This window comes from Merops nubicus, unplaced genomic scaffold (genome assembly GCF_000691845.1).
Source record: "Merops nubicus isolate BGI_N331 unplaced genomic scaffold, ASM69184v1 scaffold9193, whole genome shotgun sequence".
In the NCBI taxonomy this organism is placed as follows: domain Eukaryota; kingdom Metazoa; phylum Chordata; class Aves; order Coraciiformes; family Meropidae; genus Merops; species Merops nubicus.
In genome coordinates this window covers 7,295-26,457 of record NW_008598256.1, presented here as the reverse complement: position 1 = coordinate 26,457, position 19,163 = coordinate 7,295, and the positions used below count along the sequence as shown (strand labels likewise).

Genomic DNA, 19,163 nt, shown 5'->3' with positions numbered 1-19,163 from the left:
GAGATACTTTGGGGTTTGGGAGTGCTTGTTCATACATTGGTCTGCCTGTGGTGTTTGGTTAGCAGGAGACGAGGCAGAAATGTAACAGTTGAGTTCCTGGTGTAGCGTTTCCCTCATCAGGGTGACTAATGTGTGTGTCTTGTGTGAATCCAGATGCTGATTTTTGAAAATGGTAAGAATATAGTTTTGGGAGACTTTTAACTCTCTCTTAAACTTGACTGAAATTGGCCATTGTGTTCTAAAAGTATTTAAGAGGAGACTGGCAGAGACCACAATTGCACAACTCTTGTTTAATTTGGAAACCAGGCAAAAAGAGTTACATTTTTTTATAAGTGCTTGGTCCCATATGCTGAAGAGTGGTTCATGTCTTAAACCTACTGTTGTCAATTAAACAATGCGTCTCAGTAAGCAAGACTGATTAAAACATATTTCTCGTAAGTTAATCTTGGGTTAACACTAGACATTCATCAGTGTACTTGTATCAAATATATTTGATTTATAATCAACATAACTCTGCAGACAGATGTTTTTCAGGTAGATGCAGGTAACGTGTCAAAGTTAAGCTTTGGTCACTTTAACTTGTCGTGCTGATTTAACCTGAAATAAAGGCTTTAAAACGTAAGGTTTTTTTAAAATATGAAGTCCTAACAATACCCTCTTAACATCTCTTTTGCAGTTTTTAATTTTTTTTTCTCCTAAAATGATGACATACCTCTATTCCAAGTAAATTCGTGGGTGTTGAGTGTTCCATTTCATGGCCATGTGAGAATAAAATTTATTTGAAATTATCAGTAAGATTCCATGGAACACTGATAGCATAATCTTAATGGAAAACTTCTGGAGGCTTATTTAATATATAATTTAGGTTTTTTTCAGTCTTCTTCCTTGATTGTCTGTTTCTTGCCTCCAGCTTGAATTGTACAACTTGTGGATCAGCCACTAAATAAACCTCACTGCAGGCACAAGACCTCAAGTTTTCCTTCCTTTTGCAGAATTAACATATGTCTTGCTAAAGCTCACCACTGATGAGGCTGTGCCAAAATGCCATTTTTCACCAGGCTGCTATGCCATCATCTTCCTCACGTAGGTCTGAGAACCTTACAAGCAGGTTTTGTTAAAGAATGAAGTGGTAGAGTGAGTCTTCGTTTACAAAAGGCATTAGAAGTAAATGACTCTATCTTTGTATTATACCGTTAATTTCACCCTTTTTACCTCTGTGTTTTTCTTTTTTTTTTTCAGACATTTTTTCTAACCTGTTTGATCTGAAGGGATGTGTTTTTAAGTGCCCCAAGCCCTTTCATCTTCTCAGTATTTGGTTTCACTCAGGCTTTGTGCCTTTTCAGTCAGAGGCCCTGAACGGTGTGACCTCTCTGTTTTCCTTGTGAATATTTGACACTAATGCTCAGATGCTTTCTCCTGACATTTCAAACCATTCCTTGCCTGGAAGGCTGGGGGTCAAGGTCTAGATGTGGTGGATGGATTCACTGTATGACAAACTATCAGTTTCCTTTTGTGACGCTTCTCCTTAATAATACTTTACTTCTGTTTTTCTTTGTTGGTGATATCATAGCAAAAGCACACTCAGGAATATGGAAAGATCTTCAAGTCTCACTTTGGTCCCCAGTTTGTTGTGTCCATTGCAGATCGAGATATGGTTGCTCAAGTCCTCCGGGCAGAAGGTAGAGCACCACAAAGAGCTAACATGGAATCCTGGCAGGAATACAGAGACTTACGAGGGAGAGCCACAGGACTGATTTCTGCGTAAGTGGTGTTAGCCCTTCATTTTCTTGGTCTTCTTGTAAAAGTTTAGTGACTTTCTAAACGACTGTACAGGTCATCTGGGTATTCAGGCTTTTCTGTGTGGGGAAATGTGTGTCTAGAGAGGGAAAGGGGATAGGAATTTACACTGAGTTGTCTGTTCTGCTGTAAATTTTCAAAGGTATGGTAATGAGGTAGAGTTTGAATGTGGAGTAAGCTACCTTGCATAAAAATATTCTTGGGCAATGTGTGTTAACTAGAGTTGTCTGAGCTGACTCACCTACCTGGAAGCACAAAAGGGCTTACTGGCTTTGGCACAGCACTGCACGAATGTGGTTTTATTGCTTCAGCTCTAGACTGTTGTATCCAGTTGGCAGTGTCCTGTGTGGACTTGTTGGCTCAGGCTGGCTTTAGCTTTGTTGTTCACCAAAGTGCCCCCTCAGTAGATTAATGCAGAGAAGCTACTGTAGGATATATTTACACTGTAGCGCATCCCCATGCAGATCTTTTTTTGTACGTGGCTGATTCTAGGAGAGGCTTTAAAGCTTGCATAAACTGGCAGTGCATGTGGGTGTGGTTAATTGCCACTGGGAACTACTCATGGTCCCCACTGACATAGGATGTTTATTTAGAGGGAAACTAATTTCCTGAATCATGAACAGTCTGTTTCTTTCATGGCAGCACAAGGCATTATGTATTGCACTGCAGACTCAAATTTTAAACTGCAGTTCAGGGTCAAACTAGCAGTTCCTTGATATTTTGAGAAATGAGATCTTGAATCAAGAGGTAGTCAGAAAATGTCTCTTAGAAAGATTAAATTCTTTTGCTGGCCAAGAAGTTTCTGTACCTTGCAGCAGCATTGCTCCAGGTAAAATATTTTGATGGGAAATGTGTAGCAGTTTAAAATAAGTGCATAAAAAACAATTGCCTGTGGATGCTGGAACCACTCTTCCCAAATACTCTGCTCATACGAAGCATACAGATGCTACATTTCAGATTTGTAGTCTTCACAAAGATTTCAATACATAGCTCAGCTAAAGGAGAATCTAGCTGTAATTATTTTATTTATTTTTTTTTTTTTATAGCTGGGTCTGCTATCCTATTACTTTATAGGTTTGTAACCAGCATAACTGAAAGTGATGTATCAGCAGTGGAAGTTGTGGTACTAGCTCAAATCATTGATTTGTCAGATCTGAATGTGACACCTTTCTTTGCTACTTAAGCACCAATTCTAGGTAAAAGCAGTTTTGCAGACTTTCCATTCAAATATTTGTTTAAATTTAATAAGAAAATTTTGCTGATTTCTTGTGTTAGCTACTACTAAAGTACTACTAGAGAGACACTTGTTAGATTCAGAACACTGAGTGGACAGGTTCTGTCATTCAGACCAGAGATTGACTTACACAGGTACATGTTGCACCAGTGAAATTTAACGAGGGCATGAAATAAATACAGGATAAAAATGTTGGAGCATAATACCAAATACACATTAACATCATTTTCATTTCACTACTAGCAGAGCTCTTACAGAGCTGATCATCATTAAGGAAAATTGTGTATAGATATTATTAATAATTTCTTCTAGGGAGGGGGAACAATGGCTAAAAATGAGAAGTGTACTGAGGCAAAAAATTCTAAAACCCAAAGATGTGGCTGTTTACTCTGAAGGAGTCAATGAAGTTATCACAGATTTAATTAAAAGAATCCACACCCTCAGAAGTCAAGAGGATGATGGGGAAACAGTGACCAATGTTAACAACCTTTTCTTCAAGTATTCAATGGAAGGTAAGCCCAGGCTTTATAAGATCTGTAAAGAAAATGGGTGTGATGCAGTGTGCTTATGGTTGGGCTTTTTTGCCAAATGACTAGTGCCCCGTTGTGATTAATCTGAAAACAGAAGCTTGATACTCTGCATTCAGGTGTCTGCCTGCTTAGTGCAGTAATTATCAGTAGAATTCCTTTGTAGAGTCCAAAGAGATGATACCTTGTCTGAAGGGACAGCTCCTGTGGAAGTGCTGGAGTCAAGACCCTGAGCAGTTTCAGTGCTTACTGTTTCTCTATTAATTTCTCATGAGTAAGGGTGTTGACCTTCTGACCATGTGACTTCGAAGTCATGTTAATTTAAGAATGTACTGGCTAAATTCCAGGTGGGAATTCACTGTGTGATGTATCTAAATTCTGTTCCTAGCTTAATGTGGTAAAAGGTACTGGTTTCCCCTGCCTACACATGCCAATGTGGGATTGTTATGCTTGCCCTAAAAATCATCTGCCCCTGGCTACCATGAGTGAGGAAACGCTAAATGGAAGTCCAGCCTGGACTAGTGTGGCATTTCCTCTGTTCTTAGAAATATCTGATGGTGTTTTATATTTTGTGCATTCCTTTAACTGACTGAAATACAACCTGATATTGTAATATGTAGTGCCTTTTAAAAAACCTTGGTACTCTTTGCTGACAAGCAGCTTAATAATTTGACATTTGCAAGAACTTCTAAACCGCTCACCTGTGAAGATGCTGCATCAAATTGCTGGCTGCCTGTTTGGTAAAAAAAACTGAGTCTGCTCTAAATTAATAGTGTTTTAAAATGGCATTAAACTAAGAGTTACCAATTTTATGGAATTTTAATCTCTGAGCTTCCAGATTCACATTAACTGATGGGTTAGTTTAAATTCTTCACGTTCTTCTAGTTTTTCAATTATAACTTGTGCCTGGCATGCACCTATTTCCTCTACGAATGTAAGTTTGAATTAACTTACACTGTCAGCTGTACAGGGAACCAGTGTGCAAGATTGTTTTGAAAGTACCATATAAAGAAGAAAAGAATGTATAAGAACCAGCAGTTGTTGAGAGAAGCACGGAAGAAACAAAAGGCACATAAAAATATCTTACCAAGGAGGAAAATTAGGGAAGGAAGATTGAGTTGAAAATAGCCAGATTTTAAAATTATTTTTGTCTATAAGGAATACAAAACAACAGACAGGGAAGAAGAAAATTTTCTTAAAATATCTATCTATGTGCTTGAGAGTTTGATGGAGAGCAATATCAAGGTTAAACATCATTATCTAGTGTACCTATTTTTAAGAGCAAAAACAGAGAAAAAAGGAGACTAGAGCATTAATAGACCAGTTACTCTAAGTATCTGGTTAACAGTTACTTTAATGTTTCTTGGGAAGATGTGGACCAACTGTTAACCAATGAATTAAAAAGCACAAAATTTATTTAAAAACAACCGAATGGATGGAAATGGCTTTGGTAAATTATCTAAATGCCTTTTAAAATTACCTAACTGCCCCACTGGATTTTATAAAAAAACATTACACAAGAGTATTTTGATAATAGGAATGCTTTTTGCACCGTACCACATGATATTTTCATAAATAAACTAGGTAATATGATCTAGGTTTTGCAAGTTGAGTGGAAAAATTGCTAGAAACCTGTGTTCAGCAAGTAATTAAAAAATGGTTTGCTGTCAAACTGAGAACATTTTGGCAAACTCCAGAAGGGCAGTTTCTGTCTGTGTTCTGTTGAGTATTTAATAATTTGGGTATGTTTATAGAAACTGAGCTGAGAGATTGCAGGAGCGCTAATGGATGGATAAGAATTAACTTGATAAATAGAAGAAATGGTCCAGAATTGAGAAAACAAAGAATTTAATTAAAAAAAAAAAAAAAAAAAAAAAAACAAAAAAACCAGAAAAAGTACTGTTTTTTGAGGGGGAGTGACTGGTATTTCTAGTAGGGATCACTGCAAAACTAACAGAAAAACATCTGAGGAAAGTGGAGCAAGTCAGGAACAAGAAAGGAGTCAATATTGTCACTCGCAACAGTGTCCCACAGTTGCCACTTTTCAGGGCCACATGGAGTATACTGCGTGCAGTAGAATCTCTGCCTGGAGTGCCAGCTCTTGAGCCATTTGTGCATACTCATTACTCATTTACTACCCGCTTACGACAAAGAAAGTTTAGCCACTGCTAGAAACTCCTGTGTTGCCACCACTTACCAGAAAGGTCTTTGGACTTGTACATGCCTCTGTGTGTTCAGAGGCCATGTTGGCAGGCTTGGGATGCGTGGTGCAATGCACAACACAGAACCGTGCTGGAGGGCTGCTGCTCTGCCTCTGCTGGCACTCCTGGCTGTCTTCTCAGGCCCAGCATTACTGACTTAGTAACCACTGTCTCACTACAATGTTTAGCTGGGATTTTTTACTGTGTTTTAAATTTCTATTTTATCTGCTCCCAGCTGTGGTAATAATAGCTGAACATTTCTGGAAGGTAATTCCCTTATGTTAGCATTTTAATTCCTTAAATTATTCATATGTATATATGCATGTGTACAGCAAATTCTTTGATTTCATGTGTGCAGGTGTAGCAACTGTTCTGTATGAATGCCGGCTGGGCTGCCTGGAAAACAACGTCCCACAGCAGACTGTTGAATATATTGAGGCTCTGGAGTTGATGTTTAGTATGTTTAAGACCACTATGTATGCAGGTGCTATTCCCAAATGGCTTCGTCCACTTATTCCAAAACCCTGGAGAGAGTTCTGCAGATCCTGGGATGGACTCTTCAAATTTAGTAAGATTTAGTAGTAGAAAAGTTGAGCTGTATTTCTGCAGGTTCTGTCTGTTTGAACGGGACTTGCTGCATTTCTCTTCTAAAATTATAAGAATGCATTGTGGCAGTAGTAAATTTCATATTAAACGCAGACTGCCCAAGGGAACCATTTTAAAAAATACTCTACTGAGAAAGAATTTTACCGGTACACTTTAAATATTCCTCTGTTTCATACTCCTGTTTCTTTATTTGTCTTCATATGTTTCAGCACCCAGTCCTTGCTCCAGGTCCAAGTTCTTTGCCAAGGCTTTATCTTAAGCCACACAATTTTAATGAGGGTAGTTTTGTTGACTTCAGCAAGTTTTCAGTCAGGCACTCTGGCAAATAATCACCACTAAAACTGACTAGAAAGTTAAAAAAATAGACCCTAGCAATTAATGGAACTCTTTGTGAAGTTTATATATACACAGACAAGCACATAAATTGACACAGAAGTACACTGCTGTACTATAATATGGGGTTTTTTTTGTAAAGAAAGCATTCCAGATTTATGAATCTGCTTTCATGTAAGTAAGGAGTTATCTTTGCAGTATGTATTTTTTTTTAATATCCTGAAGTGTTAAAAAAATCCCTGAACCCTCTCTTACATTATAAAGCTGCATGCATTTTGAGTTTATTTTATTAGTACTATTTGCCTGGGTAGGTGTGTGTATGTCTTCTTTCATTTCTTAACTTTTAATATGCCTAATATACTTCATTTTTGATGTGTGGTTATCTGTACCTCTAGTAGGCAATAGGGAATCCATTTAATGCTGATACAGATGTGTTTTCTCTGAAACACACTTTTTTAAATTGCCACTTTTAAATTCTTTCCCGTGATAAAGTACTCTTGTTCCCTTTTGTGGGTTAAAAACAACAGCAAATTTCAACTTTATCCTAACAGCATCTGAAAAACTGTTCTTGAGGAATTTGTTCCATTTGAAACTTGTTGTCATGCTGTTTCTTTGTTTAATCCCTTTGTGAAAAAGGAATTAAATGATGAAGATCACTGTATGTGAAGGGTGTATTTGTGTAGGCTTCATAAAGGAACTTGTTGATTCTAGTTCACTTTTTGGTAAGGTCATTCTGTGAGGTATTAAACTTTCTGAGGAGTTTTCCTATTTTAAAGTCCTTGTTTCACGAAGATGCTGTTTGTAGTCACTAAACGGTGCTGTTGGTGAAACTGCTCAAAATGTCATTCACTGAAGTCTTCCAATTTTTGTTATTACTTGATGCTCATCATCTTTGTCTTCAGTGTAATCTGACTCTGTGGCTTTGACCTTCTGGTTGCTGCTAGCATCTAGTAGCAGCCTCTGTGTTCTGATTTGCAGCATGCTCTGCAGAGCTCATCACTTCTTGCAGAGTCAGCAGAAAACAAGTCAGGTGAGCATGAAAACTTGACCTTGAGCTTCCTTTGCTGCCTGTCAGAAACTGTCTTTTGTGTCCTTTCATGTGCTCAGCATTCTCCTGCTGTGAGCTACCAGGGCTCCTGTCAGCTCAGTCTTTCCTCACCATGAGCATCCAAGGACTTCCACCACCATGCTGTTACCTTTTCCCTAAGAAAATAGATTCAAAAATTTTTTTTTTTTTGGCTATTTAGTATAGTGTAAGATAGAAATGTCATTACTGAATGGAACCAGCAGAAAACAAAAAATGGAGGCTTAACTTTTTTTTTTTTTTTTTTAATCCCCCAGGTCAAATCCATGTTGACAACAAATTGAAGGCTATTCAGTCTCAGCTGGACCAAGGAGAAGAAGTGAATGGTGGGCTGCTTACGTACCTCCTAGTGAGTAAGGCACTTACTTTGGAAGAGATCTATGCCAATATGACTGAAATGCTTCTGGCAGGAGTGGACACAGTAAGCCTGTTATCATTTTTCTTGTGCACAGTTGTTTTATAAGCCAGTACCATTCTCAGCTGTCTTCAGGGGGGTTAAGTTCTTTATAAATAGATAATTTCTGACACATGTAAGTCATGCTGTCTTTGAAGGGACAGAAAACACATCCAGCACTGTGTAATCCCTTCACTAGAATGGAGACAGCGTTCTTACTCTAGCTGTGGTTTACAGGTACCCATCATTTTGGAGATGGTTCCATAGTTTATTGAATAGATAAAATGGCAATTGTCTTCAGGTTCAGCTTGAATTTTATACATTTTCTTTTACTAGTTTGATTATCAGATTGGTTTTTCTGCTTCTTTAGGTAAACCACAATAGAAAAGGCTGCTGGAAGTCAGTGTGAAACGTATTGATCACTAAACTCATTTGTACAGTTTGGTAAAAGATTCTCACATATGGCTAATTAAATCAACTGGGACAAACATTATGGACCAGATATCTGGTTTCTGCTGAAGCACATTAGGAGGAGGGTATTAGGCCAGCACTAATGTGGGTAAGGGGCAAGTTCAATCTGCCTGGGCTTGTGCTGGTAACGTACAGTCTGAGGCAAAGAGCTGTGGTAATGGGGCTCAGTATTACTGAGGCTGGTGTATACAATGTGTTAACACCTAGGGAAGCTTTTTAAGTGGCCATCTTGCCTTATTCTTCTGATTTGTCATCTAGAGCATTTGAAGAAACATAAGGTAATGTGTATATATATTCCCCTCCTCTCATTCCTATCCTATGAAATTCGTGTAACTTAGTGTTGACTGCAGCCTGACTATCAGAAGAACAAGAAAAGATAAAAATGAGGTATTGTATATACTATGTATATGGAGTTATTCAGAATATCAGTGAACAATATTGTTGTAAATTATTGTAACCAAAGAATTTAAAAAAAAAAAATAATATGATAAAGTGCTAGGTAAGACTGTGTTTCATAGTTTTATAGGTGAAAAAAGGTTAGAATAAGTTTAGTAAAGTAAAGTAGCCTTAAAGTAAAATAAACCTCTCTGGGTAATTTAATTCAGATTTTTTTTGGTTTAAGAAAGTTTGAGGTTTCTAAAGAAAAAAACAAAAAAACAAAAAAACAAAAAAACAAAAAAAAAAAACAAAAACACAAACCCCAACCCCAGCAATAACACAAGACTTCTGAATACCAAAATAAGGAGCATATATAAAGGTTATTTATGTGCTGAAGATTATTCCATTGCTTAAATGTCCCAAGGGTTTATGAGTTTGGAGGGCTTTTTGATGTTCGGTTCTTAAGTAAAGCTAAGCTATTCATTCTCCTATTCATTTTCAGATCTTTCAGACCATTGATTTTCTATTTTTAATGTGTTACAGAGTTTTCATTAAACTAAAATGACAATGTTCAAGTTCATGCCAACAAGAGTTTCTCTTCCTGTTTGACTCAGCTTTCTCAGTTGGCAACAGTCTTTTTGGGAGAGGACGGTACTTCTGATTTCCTCATTTCCAAGTACAAGAGAGAAATTGAGGGAATCTTTTTTTCTTCTGCTGCTGTCACTTCAGACCTCATTTTATCGTAGAAACTGAAAGAGTTTTAGAGGATTATAGAAGATTTTAACAAAATTGTAAGGCAGTTTTTGGCTACAAAGCATTTTGGCTGTCCCTGGAACAGTGCTAATTTTTAAGAGGTTATGAAGGAGCTGGGAACTTTTTTTAGAGTGTTTATTTTGGAGAAGTTCTGTATACAGATGGCACATTTGCCAGCTTCTCTGAGCTCTGAGAGGAATAGAACAGGGTTGCATTTTAGCTAGGGACAGCCACTCAATATTACAAGAAGAAAAGAAAGGTTTTGAGAATGATACCACTAGCATTTTACCTCAATTTGAAGACAAGGCATAAAAGGTCATTGTCATGATGAATTTGTATTCTAAATTGATCTTAAATGTAAGCCCAAAATAAGACATTTCCAGAAGTTGTTTTTTTTTTTTACAAACACATTGTTTATAACATTAAGCTTTGTTGTGCTAATGAGTGAGAAGCTGAAAATAAAACTGTTAACTGGGTAGAAAATTAAATTAGTTGTCTTTGTTATACAGGTTGAAAAAATATGTTTAAAAATAATTCAAGAAAATTAGGGCAGAGCTTAGAATTTTTCTCTCTAAGGTACTAAGTATCATAGAATCCTTTAGGTTGGAAGAGACGTTTAAGATCATAAAGTCCAACCATTAAGCCAACACTACGAAGTCCTCTGCTAAAACAGATGAGAATCTGTCAGGGTTGGAAGGGACCACAAGGATCACCCAGTTCCAACCCCTCTGCCATGAGCAGGGACACCTCACACTAGATCAGGCTGCCCAGAGCCTCATCCAGCCTGGCCTTAAAGACCCCCAGGGATGGGGCCTCAACCACCTCCCTGGGCAACCCATTCCAGGGTCTCACCACTCTCATAGTGAAGAACTTCTTCCTCACATCCAGTCTGAATCAACCCACTTCCAGCTTTGCCCCATTCCCCCTAGTCCTGTCACTACCTGATATCCTAAAAAGTCCCTCCCCAGCTTTCTTGTAGGCCCCCCTAAGATGCTGGAAGGCCACAATAAGGTCACCCCGGAGCCTTCTCTTCTCCAGACTGAACAGCCCCAACTCTCTCAGTCTGCCCTCACAGGAGAGCTGCTCCAGCCCTCGGATCATTCTGGTGGCCCTTCTCTGGACACGCTCCAGCAGGTCCACGTCCCTCTTGTCATGGGGGCTCCAGAACTGGATGCAGCACTCCAGGTGGGGTCTCACCAGAGCAGAGTAGAGGGGGAGAATCCCCTCCCTCCACCTGCTGGCCACACTTCTCCTGATGCAGCCCAGAAGGGACACAGATAGGCACAGAATGATTGCATTGTCACTTTCCCTGCCATACTTACTCAGGATCACTGAAAATACATTTTTTGTTTTTGTGGTAAATTTTCTGTCTTCAGTAGTGGTTGTAAGAGAAATGTGCTCAGGTAAGGCTGTTGCCTTGACCTGAGTGTCTTGGGTGCAGCCACTAGTAGAAGCAAAATGTCCTGATTCTGTCTAGTGTTTGAACCAGGTAGTCCCTTAAATCCACATAGCTTAAACACAGGGACTCATGGTTGAATGAATGGTTGAATCTTGGATTGCAAAACCTTGAAGAGTTGAAATACTCAGTCCTGTGTTAGTGCAGGTGGAGTGAGTTCATGCAAGAGTGTGTCCCAAACCACAACTCTGCATTGAAGTGCAATTTTCCCAGCTGAGGTGAAAGAGGATTAGATGATGGGTTACTTCAGATCTTCTCGTGCTTGAAGTTGAATTGCATTGTGTTCTGTTTCTTCCGTTGTACAAAACACTTTAAAATGATTTTTCACCTATTACCTCTTTTCTGGAGCCTTTATGATTATTAGAATAATTAATTATGGGGCATGTGTGTATATGTTAACATTTTGGGGTCTCTTTAAATATGTATGCTCCTCTTCAAGCTTCCTTAAGAATGCTTTCAAATAGGATGCTGAATTTCATTCAGGTGGGTATTTTCAAGAGGCAGAAAGTGCCAGCTGTGGTGTAGCATTGCTTCCCAAAGGATCAAGTATAGTCTTAGCAGTGGTAATATAAATTCTGTTGTGTAGGTGCTATGAGGAGACCACCATATGCTTAAAAGGGACTGGCAATGTTCTGAGCAGTAATTCTCTTATCTTGTTTCCTGTGAAATGTTTTTGTTGGGAAGAAAGGTGAAACATCGAAAACATAACAGTTAACTTAATCCATTGCTGTTTGGAATGCTTATGTTTCAGTATTGTTTATGTAGTTTTTGTTTGCATTTGGTTTTTCTGTTGCCTTTTGTATTTCACTGGGAAAATATCAGCACGGATTGTTTTGATATGTGGAGGATTTTTAGATGGAAAAGGGAAGGAGGAGGGGATGATGAAGTCTGACAGCCTCCGATTCAGTCCAGATGTGAATCGTTGCCAGTCTGTTTTATAACTTTAAACATACAAAACACAGAGCTGAAAACTGGTTGTTTTTCTTGGCTTGAAATTACTTTTAATCTAATCTCATTGGACTTGATGATGATGGTTGTGGTTTCTTCCTTAGACTTCTTTTACATTGTCCTGGGCAACATACTTGTTGGCAAAGCACCTTTCAGCAGTGTGTTTATGAAGAAATAGTCAATAAGCTGGGGAAAGACCAAGTTCCTGTTGCTCATGATGTCCCGAAATTGCCTCTCATTAGAGCTGTGTTGAAAGAAACCTTAAGGTAGGTAGCAGGAAACTGCAATTATTAATTAAAAAAAATTAATTCCATGTCATTGTAATTGCTTTTGAGCACATGCTAATGTTTGTATTTAGTTGTTTCTGCTATTTCCTGCTTCTGATTTTATGTATGGTAGCAATATTGCGTCCAAGGGCACCTAAGCAATGAAACATGATAGAATACATAGTGTTTAATGTTTTTAAATGTGCTAGAAGTTGTATCATCTATGTAGGACATGTCTGTTATGGTAGGTAACTGAAAGCTTGATTTTTTGAGTTTTATGTATTAGTCTGTATGATGGAATGTAACAGCCTCCTCCCCCACACTGGTACTTTGCAGTGCCACTACAATCATTTTAAGCTTCTTGACTTAAATTGAAGGCATGTGAAATGCTTTTTTTATATGTTTATACCAAACGTTCATAGTGAGGTGAGTGGAGTAAGAGGATTTTAGAGAAGGCACCAACAAGGCTTATTCAGATCCCGGTAGTGCTAAAACATCTCCAGCTTGACCAATCAATTGCGTGTTTGTACATGTGTAAAGCAAACAGACTAAACAGCCCAACCCCTTGTAAATAATTTTTCTCAGATATTAGTCATATTCTCACAGATGATTTGAAGTCTTTGAACCTCCAAGGTGTTCTATACTTTTGAACCTTGTTCTATACCTTTTTGCTGTGAATGCATTTTGTACTCCCATTGCATATTTTTTAATGGAAATTAGAATCCAAACTTTTAAAGTTGTCTTAGTTGTTACTGTTGAACTTCTCATAAATGTTTGTCTGCAGGTTATACCCAGTATTGCCAGGAAATGGAAGAGTAACCCAAAAGGACCTGATCATTGGAGGATACTTGATACCTAAAGGGGTAGGTTCTGTTGCAGTCCTTTGCAGAGAACACAGTTTCATTTTTGTGTATGAGTGTGATCTTTTGCAACACATGTATGCTTCAAAAGGTTTCACCAAGCAAGAGCATTCAGAGGAAAGTATTTCAATAATGCCTGTTTAAATGACAAAAATGGTTTTTATAATTGACTTGTTGCTGTTGGGTTTTTTTAGATTTTGTCCTCACCCACTAATCAAATTTACCTTCATGGCTTGTTCTTCATACTCGTGAGAGTGGAATCTATAAATCACATCCCTGCACAAAATTACAACTTAATTAAAAAAGCATGGATTGCATTATTCTTGCAGTTTTATAATTCTTTGCCTGTTAATTCCCTTTGTAGGAAGAGTTTAATTTCCTTTTAAAATTATGAATCTTTCCTTTATGCTATGGGAAGATTATACAGAGCTCATGGTAGAACTGCGTGGCTCTCTTTTAAATGACAAGATGTGTATGTTACAGCAACGTAGCTCTAAACTAGTCAGGATTCTTAATATACTTATTTGTGTTATTACACATACATATTTCCCTGCCCACCCTGGATTTATTTGGAAACATCTTCACATTGATTATCACTATTTTATTTCCTGAGGTGTTATGGGTTTTTTTCCTTCCCATCCCCCATTTATTCCTTTTCCATTGTCTTGTATCTCTCTTCTCCCTTTCTCTCATGCTATGATTTTGAGACAGTTTGCAATAACTGTGACTTTTGTTCCCATTTCCTTCCCTTCTTCATCTTCTCTAACATAGCCAGCGACATTTAAAACAATTTGAAGTTTATTTAATTTGACCAGTTGAGAAGGGGATCTGGTTTTCTAGGTATCCTTTTTTGTTATAGTTACTCAGAGTTCCGTAGTTTTTATTCTCCCGCATTGCCGAAATTGCAGTAATTACAAATGCCTTTTTATTGTGTTATGTGTGTTTGGGTTAGCTAAATATAATTTATTTCCTCAGACACAGCTGGCACTCTGTCATTACACTACCTCATACAGCGAAGAAAATTTCTCAATGGCAAATGAGTTCCGACCTGAGCGATGGCTGAGAAAGGACAATTTGGACAGAGTAGACAATTTTGGTTCCATCCCCTTTGGTTATGGCATTCGAAGTTGCATAGGAAAAAGAATTGCAGAGTTGGAAATTCATCTTGCACTGATTCAGGTTAGAGCTATGTGACAGCATTGCAAGAAGAAAAATATATTGGTGTGATTCTTTTCTATGTATAATGTTTCTGGGTGACTTGCCGTGCTCAAAACCTTTGTTTTGGAGTGTTGTTTAACATACTCATCCTGCAATGGCTTAAAAAATTGTAAATAATCGTGCCTGAAATGTAATACACTAGTTAAAACTACATTGCAGAAGAAAGTGTCTCTGTAGTACAAATGAAGTAAAACTAAAGGTAAGATTGTTAAGGAACTACATGATTTTAGGACAGAAGGTTTTTGCACACAAACTGGAATCCTTTCTTAATGTGTATTATAATGGTTACCCGCTCAGTTTCAGTGTTTTAGTTACAAAGAATTCAGCGCTTACAAAGACGTAAAACAATTTTTATATCCTTGTACTGACCACAGTCTTGCAACAAATGGTAGAATTTTTATTTGTTCTGTGGTTTTCTGCCCTTTCTTGTTCTTTCAACTTGATTACCATTTTAGGTATACTTAGTTTATAAGTATATAGGTAGTTAGTACATATATACATAGGTATATATTGTTTTCCATTGCTTCATATTATAAAGAAAGCTTTCTCATCAGCTGCTACTTTTTTTGGCATTTACAAGACATCCTTTAACTCAACTACTAAGATCAGATTGTGCAATCAAAACTCAAAGATTTGGAAATGCTGTAGTTACTTAACTATAAAAATATTTAGACCGATTATATGTATTCAAAGCAAAGCTTGATTGAATTTGCCTTAGAATTTCCTTACGTAAACACACAGGGCAATCTCTGAACAATTAGCATCATTCTTTCCGATAGCTCTCAGGGGGCTGGATAAAAGAATCATACTTGCATCTTTTTGAAAAGGAGGATCAAGGAAGTAATAGCCTGCTTTTGTCTTCTGGAAAGAAACTAGAACAAAATGGCACGCAACCTATTTACAAGCATTAAGATGATATTCGAGTGGTTTAAAAGTAGAAACACATGACGAAGCTTGGGCTGATCAAAGGGAAGTTGTTTCAGCCCAGTCTGATTTCTTTTTTTGACTCGATCACTTTCTTAATGTGGTGGATATAAAATAAACCATGTATTCTGACTTCAGGAAGTACTTTCACATGTCCTATATGTTGTTCTCACAATTAAATTAATAAAATTTGTTCCAGGTGGAAGTACCTATAAAATGCATGCACAGCTGGCTGGAAAAAAGAAATAGCTGGAGGCAATAGCTGGCAAATATTTGCTGTTGAACTGGGAAAGTATTTAATTAAAGTTCTGTAAGAGTCTGTCCTGCATTTGATTTAGGTTGGTATTTTCATTAGCAATGTAAATAGATTAGAAAATACTTTTAGAGTTTGGATAGAACACCAAGCTGACATGAATTCAGTTAAAATCAGAGTATGTGAATATAGAATTAGAAAAAAAATGGGGAGGTGTACCAGAATCGACTCAAAATGGTTCACTAAGGACAATTGCAAGTTCCTGCTCTTGAGAAGAAATCAAATGCATAAATACAAATTGGTGACCAACTAGCTGAGTAATTTGTACCATAGAAACAGGATGGAGTGATATAGTAAAAAACTGGTCGACAATAATGATGCTAATTATTCTGACAAGGCAGTGTAATTCTTGGGATATTTTAACAGTATGAGCAAGCATGTGGTATGTCAGAAAGAGGAGCTAAATTCCTCAGTCTCACCAAACACTGGCGAATACTCAGACCATGATAGAAAACTGACCCTGTGTGCTGCATTTTAAGGACAATATAGTCAAATTGGAGGAAATTTGGAAGACAGCAAGAATAACAAGAATGAGAAGTTTGAAAAAGAGCGGAATGAGATGAAAATTCAGTCAAACATCTAAAGGTAGTTAAGCATAGGAAAATAATGCATTGTTCATCGTGCTGACTAGCAGGAGGATAAGAGAAGAATACTTGGTTTATAGGAAAAAGTGTTGGAGTTATAATATTAGGAAAAGTTCAGCATGTTGTGGTATTTCCTCCTTGAAAGTTTAAACAGATAGCTGAGGTAGTCTATGTTCAGCTTCAAAGCAGGTGAGATAAATCTCATGACATTTATTTTAGTCCACAGTTTCTATGATTTATATTTGCAATTAATTTGGGTTCATTAAGTGTATGGAATTAAAGGTTTAATGTATAGAAAACCTGTGTGGTTGAATTATAGTGATGTATTATTCTATTTAGGAGAGGTTCTAATATGTGACTCCTTGAATTGTAATTGTTTCAGTTGGTGCACTGGACGGTTGCTGCCTCATGTTTATTTTGTTTCCTGCTGCCCAGGAAAAGAAATGTATGTGGTGGAACTGGGACTTTTTTGTTGCTTTATTTTATGATTGCACATATTGATTTATATGAAAGAAGTGAAATAAGAAACACATAGAGAGGAAGGTCATGAGGTTTGAAAGAGACCTTAGTTTCCTTGACAGCTCAGGCTGTTTAATCTAGTTGTGTGGAAGTTCTTCAGAAAGTACTGATTCAGTCCTTTCTCAATCGGAGGAGGAAGATTTTTTGACCATAATCTTCACCTTGTAACAACTATTTTTTCATTCCTTTGTGGGAATTGTGGCACTTAGACTCCACAGAACTGGCAACAGAAATTTTGTTTGTGACAGTTTGTTCTATTTTCCAAGGTCTCCCAATCATCTCTCATTTTGCAGCTTTTTTAATACTTGTCTTGTTTATCTTCACAGTTGCTTCAGAATTTTGAGATCAAAGTTTCTCCCAAAACTCAACCAGTCCACGCCAAAACCCATGGACTTTTGACTCCTGGAAATTCCATCAACGTGAGATTTTCTGACAGAAAGTGAGACCCTAGTGTTCTGGAAATACTGCTGTGATTTTCATGGGAACAGACTTGCATCTTATGGATGTTTAATCATGCCTGTTCTCTGGTTTGTAGCTATTTGGCAAAATGATGAAGTATTACGTTCTGCCTTAGTTCTAGCAGTATGTAAGAGAATCTATTACCTCTCCTGTAATAGATAATTACACATGTAATTTTTCAGTATATATTTTTATATCTTGCACTGGAAATCTTTTACCTGGAAAGATTTCTGGAAGTAACAACACATGCATTGGTGGGGAAAATAAAAGGAAAAACCAAGCAAACAAACAAACAAAAAACCCCAACCAAACAAAAAAAAACCACAAACAAAGCACCAAAATTAAACTCAGATGTATTGGTATCATTCAGTGGTTTTGTTACACTGCTTTGTCATAAAAGTCAGCTACTCTGAGGCTATTTGAGAGCAAGAGTTGCTATATAATATGTGAAAGTTAGCTGCATTTATGAGTTTGTTTCTTACTCTCCAGTGGTTTTTTAAACCTTACACCTAACATTGAACTTATGAAATCATTTTTCTCATCTGTAAAAACATTTACTCTGCATGTATTAAAAAATTAATACATTAGCATGAGAAGTAAAGATAGAAAAAATACAGTTTGTCACTTTGTATAGACTCAAAATACAGAACAATTAAAAGTTTATCCAAACATAATCCCCATAAAATGTTTTTCATTTTTTTTTAAATTAAAAAATCTTACAAATAAGTTTAAATGTCACTTAGTAGAGTTATGAAGCCAGATGGTGTCCTTATCACCAAAGCATAAGCTGAGTGGAATAGCACAAGCCACTTTCACTGTTCAAGCTAATATGATGCCAAAACCAAATGCAAATAATAAAAAATTAAGTAGCTATTACATTTTTATCTTTTATTTAACTATCTTCACAGTTCTTCAACAGTAAGAACTGGAAACTTGTGACACGGTGACCCCATAGGTAGGTGCACGGTGGCCTTCCGTAGGACGGAAATGTGACTACTGAAGTATCTGGACATTTTTACTATCTAGTGTCTAATACAAAGAGTGGACACCTGAAATGTTTTTTTAAAAAAAATATTTTATTTTTCCTCAGACAATTAACAGAAAATCCTCTCTTGCATGACACTTCAGCCTTCAGGTAACTTCAGTGTCACTCCACTAACCTTATGTTCTCATTTTTGAGAGAAACCTCATACCTTGGGTCCATGTTATGTCTTGAACAACACTCAAACCTGCACACCCTAATATAAATTTAACTATGTAACTATGTGTAGTTAACTGTTTACATGGCAGGCTCTGGCTGTTTTTTGTGAAGTAGTTTACATGCTGATAATCTTCAACTTTTCAGCCACATGAGGAGTTAGAAAAAAGTTGTGCAGCTCGGTTCTTCAAATGACAACGTTTTTCTTTGCTCATCTAGCTAGAAGAAATCAAAGACTGTAGTTTTAATGGTGTACATGAAATTCCATGTAGCTAAGTACTCCAGTCACATTGTTGTAGTACTTTGGTTACTTTTTGTAATGCCTTTCAAGGTCTTAAGAAAACAAACAAACAAAAAGTTACCTTTGTATGGATCCTGTATATAAAATAACACTAAACAAAATTGATCTGATTTGTGAGAAGATTAAATGCGTACATGATGACTTTAAAATGTTAGTCCTGTATTGAGCATATGCATGTACTATATGAAAAACATGTAATCTGTGGAGGTTTTTTTACTTGAATGAGCTTGCCTTCTGATGCTGTTTTCCAGGGCTTCACATTATTCCCTTTTTTTTTTTTTTCCCCTTTCCCATTGCTATTTCCAATTGTCCCCCTCTTAGACTGAAGAGAATTGTATT

The 19,163-nt window shown here is 37.1% G+C and overlaps 1 protein-coding gene across 1 annotated transcript; it reads left to right on the top strand.

Moving 5' to 3' along the window:
- Positions 1–1,555: 1,555 nt before the first annotated feature.
- LOC103769754 (cytochrome P450 27C1-like) lies at positions 1,556–17,309 on the top strand. Its single transcript, XM_008936989.1, is given in 9 exon segments — positions 1,556–1,761; positions 3,344–3,543; positions 6,118–6,327; positions 8,040–8,203; positions 12,287–12,330; positions 12,332–12,448; positions 13,233–13,311; positions 14,284–14,487; positions 17,193–17,309. Coding segments are annotated over 9 exon segments (1,245 nt in total). The 5' UTR covers positions 1,556–1,651.
- The last annotated feature ends 1,854 nt before the right edge of the window (positions 17,310–19,163 follow it).